The sequence below is a fragment of the Cyprinodon variegatus genome, unplaced genomic scaffold (assembly GCF_000732505.1).
Source record: "Cyprinodon variegatus isolate N-32 unplaced genomic scaffold, C_variegatus-1.0 Scaffold1562, whole genome shotgun sequence".
Lineage (NCBI taxonomy): Eukaryota > Metazoa > Chordata > Actinopteri > Cyprinodontiformes > Cyprinodontidae > Cyprinodon > Cyprinodon variegatus.
The window spans coordinates 4,724-8,288 of record NW_015152015.1 but is presented as its reverse complement, the minus strand read 5'-3'; the positions used below and the strand labels follow the sequence as shown (position 1 = coordinate 8,288).

Here is a 3,565-nt window from a genome sequence, read left to right as displayed (position 1 = left end):
ATTTGATCCTTTTTTGTAAAAATGTTTATATCTCAACAAAAGGTTAAAAATAAATCCTTTAGTAGCTCTGCCATACTTTAATTAGCTTATATCAGTTAAATACACCTGAATAACTGGGATTTTGTAGCGTTTTCTGTTAAGTTAGGAGAATATTTTAACATATTTACCACATAAATCTGGGGTTAATGTGATTATTTGACCCTTTAGATTTAGAACCTGGAATTAATTTAGATTGTGACCATTTACTTAACAATACACTTGTATTTTTCCTACTTTAGTGTCTTTCACTGATGTAGAGCTTCTGGTTTTCTATCCAATTATTCTAAAATGCATTGTTTGCACAATCCGACCAATAATATGGATTGAGCACAGATGTCAGACTGCAGTGCATTCTGGGATGGTTGTTTTATTCCCTGTCATCTAGGCTAAATGTATTCTATAGACAGCAGCTAGAGAGACAGAAGGAGATAATGTTTTTATGACGTTTTTTACATCTCTGTTTCTCATCTGCCTTACCATGTGGATCACATGTTTAGGTACATGAGAACCAGAACCAAAATCTAACAAATGTTCACTTCCATCTTGAAAATCAGACAAAAATCACAACAGAAAGCAAAATAAGTTAAATGGATAAACAACAAACAACTAACTTAAATTGACGACGCTCTGGTTAATACTGGGAGCTCAGCCAACGTACGCTGAAATACGATGCTTCATCTGCCGTAGATCTACACAGTTGTGTAACCTCCATACATAGATGTCCTGCTGTGTTTTATAATTAGATTAGATTAGATTAGATTAGATTAGCTTTATTGATCTCACAGAGGAGAAATTCATTCATTCAATTCTCATCACAAATTGGCATGGTGAATATATAAGGTGCAAACAAGGGGGAAAAAGGTGCATTAAGAATAAAATTCCTACGATCTTTTCACTTCTATTACACTCAGGTTTTGTCATGATCTTATCTAAAGCTTGGACCCACATGCAGAGAAACCAATTCAGAGAGACCAGGGAAAGGTTTAACGGGTTTTATTGAAGAAGTTAAACAGAGGGAGAAGTGTTGCTCTGAACACTGCTCAACCGGAACTGTAAAGTGAGGGGAAGACACAGCGGTTAATTCAGGCTCAGTGGGGAAAATGACTCTTGAGCTTGGAGAAGAGGATTTGGGTGCCGACTCACGTTTCCAGAGAAGTTGTTGAATCCTTGACTCCTGTCTGTGTGCCGTGGTTCCAGTGTTTGTGTGATTCGGTGGAGGGCGGAACAGGGTTTACCCAGAACGCGGTTGATAGTTGGTGAACGGAGAAACTTACTGCCACTCAGATTTCCTGCGGTACTTGAACGGGTCGTAGTGGAGAATAATCCCTTTCTCAGTGAGAAGCTCAAATGATCTCTTGGGGAAAGTGGATCCAAACCTCCTGTTTGAACCCCAGCTCAGTTTGAAGTTCTGTTGATCCTTCCAGGGAGTGAAGGTCAGAGAAATCCAGTTTGTAGGATGACTTCCTGCCAAGAGGCAGTTTTGTCAACTCAGGTTGACAAAAACTCAGCTTGACTCAGCAAAAACTCAGCTTGGCTAGAGTACCCTAAACTGGCAAACACTCTAGCGTCGAGGTAGTGGCAGTCAGCAGCTTAAGAACGCTCCGCTCAGCAGATGTGTGAGGAGGCGGACCAGAACCAGGCGCCTTCTCGTGGATGAAGAGAGACAAACACAAACACAAAAACAGGAGTCCTGACGGGTTTAAAAGCTTGATCTGATCTCTCCCTGCTCTACTTTAAATCCAGCAGAGACCGAAACATTTACAGGATTTGCCACTTATTTCTGTTTTTATCCTGACTTTTATCTGATTTCTGCAGCAGAAGTGGATGTTTGTTAGATTTTTTGTGAGGAAGCTGCTTTTACTGTTAATAAATCTCCTCTGAATAACTTTATTTTTTAACATAACTGTTGTTTTTATATTTTACATTTTTCCTGATGTTGTTTTTTTTCCATGTCTGCAGCCCGCTAAACTCACTGAGGCTTTCAAATATTTCATCCAAGGCATGGGCTACAGTAAGTTCATTTTTTCTGATCAATCATTTCATAGTGAAACATCCTAGTCCTTGATCATACCTCCCATGTGATGTTTCATGTTGTATAAAGCCACACTGAACTGTATTTGATTAACAACTATTATACTGTAAAAAGTAACCAGACCAATCACAGCATTCAGGAGTTAGCTTCATTATAAGCACTATTCCATTATTACCCATAGTGCAACAGTGGTTTTCTGTAACCATAACAGTTCGGCTCCCATTTTATTATATCCAGAATGAGAGTATATCTTTCAAACAGGCTTCTGAGAGAGCTTTTCTTTATAGAAAAAAAAAAAAAAAAACTTGCGTCGCAGCTGTAGGTGACTGATTGGTTCTGACTGGAGATGAAGCTTCAGAAAGCACTGAAGCCTTCTATCCAATTGCTTTGTTCATGTGTCAAAGCCTCAAGAAGCTTTATTTGCTCTATTGTGCCATCAAGTGGACAATAAATGTAAAACATTCAGTTTGATTCTGACACTATGGCTTTGGTGTCTGGAGCACTGAATGAATTCATCAATGATGTTTGTGATGCTTATACATAAAGTATAAACTTTTATATGGTGTCTGTCTTTTTGATACAATGACACAGTCAGCCATTCATTTTTATTTTGACCCTTAACCCCACACTGCTCCCCTCGTGCCGCACAAGTGCAGCCCACTGCTCCCAAAGGGAATAAGTTGAAAGCAGAGGTAAAATTCTCAATACAGTTCAATTATTTATTTAATATTAGATTGGTTATTTTTCTAATTAATCTATTAAAATATATCCAAACTCTCTCCAACTAACGGTAACTCTCCTACTAACTCCCACATCTTCATTAAATACTGATGCTGTTGAAATGCCTGTCATAGTTTGTGGGCAGGCCTAACCACTTCCTGAAGCGGTCATGTGGTATGGCGGTAGCGAGGCTTCGGACGTCAACGATTTCAAGCCTTAATACGCACTTGGCGGAAATACCCCCTCCTCTACTCAACACACAGCTCATCTAATAACATCACTAGTTGTGTTTCCTCTGAGTTCTGCCTTTGAAATCAGTTTTACCCACTCCTTTAACACACTGTGTATACAGGGGAAGTCAGTCAGGCCTGCCAGGCTACAGCGTATCATTATTTCAATATGTAAATATTACCTTTCTATATAACACATTTTTTTCTCCCCCAAATAGCTTAGGAAACAGCTACACACAAGTGTATTAACGCTGTATTACATATTGCCCTTTGGTGGTGCTCTGACCATCCCAGAGTACCACACCCAAACCGCAGGCAGCTTATGAGAGGTAAACAGCAGCATGATGGCTAAGAGCACATAGAGAGGAAGCTGGAGCTACGGCCTCATCATAAAAAGAAAGCTGCAGCTTGCATGAACACACTGAACCATGAAACTGGCCTTATCACATTTTTTTCAGAATCCTTTATTCAATACAGTTCAGTTTATTTATATATCGCCAATTCACAACACATGTCATCTCTAGGCACTTTACAGTTCAATCAG

The 3,565-nt window shown here is 39.3% G+C and overlaps 1 protein-coding gene across 1 annotated transcript in view; it reads left to right on the top strand.

Moving 5' to 3' along the window:
- Positions 1-3,565, top strand: part of ndrg2 (NDRG family member 2) — a 75,169-nt gene that overhangs the window by 66,887 nt on the left and 4,717 nt on the right. Inside the window, exon 15 of the mRNA XM_015403772.1 lies at positions 1,999-2,050. Coding sequence (XP_015259258.1) covers positions 1,999-2,050 — 52 coding nt within the window. The remainder of the gene's footprint in view (positions 1-1,998; positions 2,051-3,565) is intronic.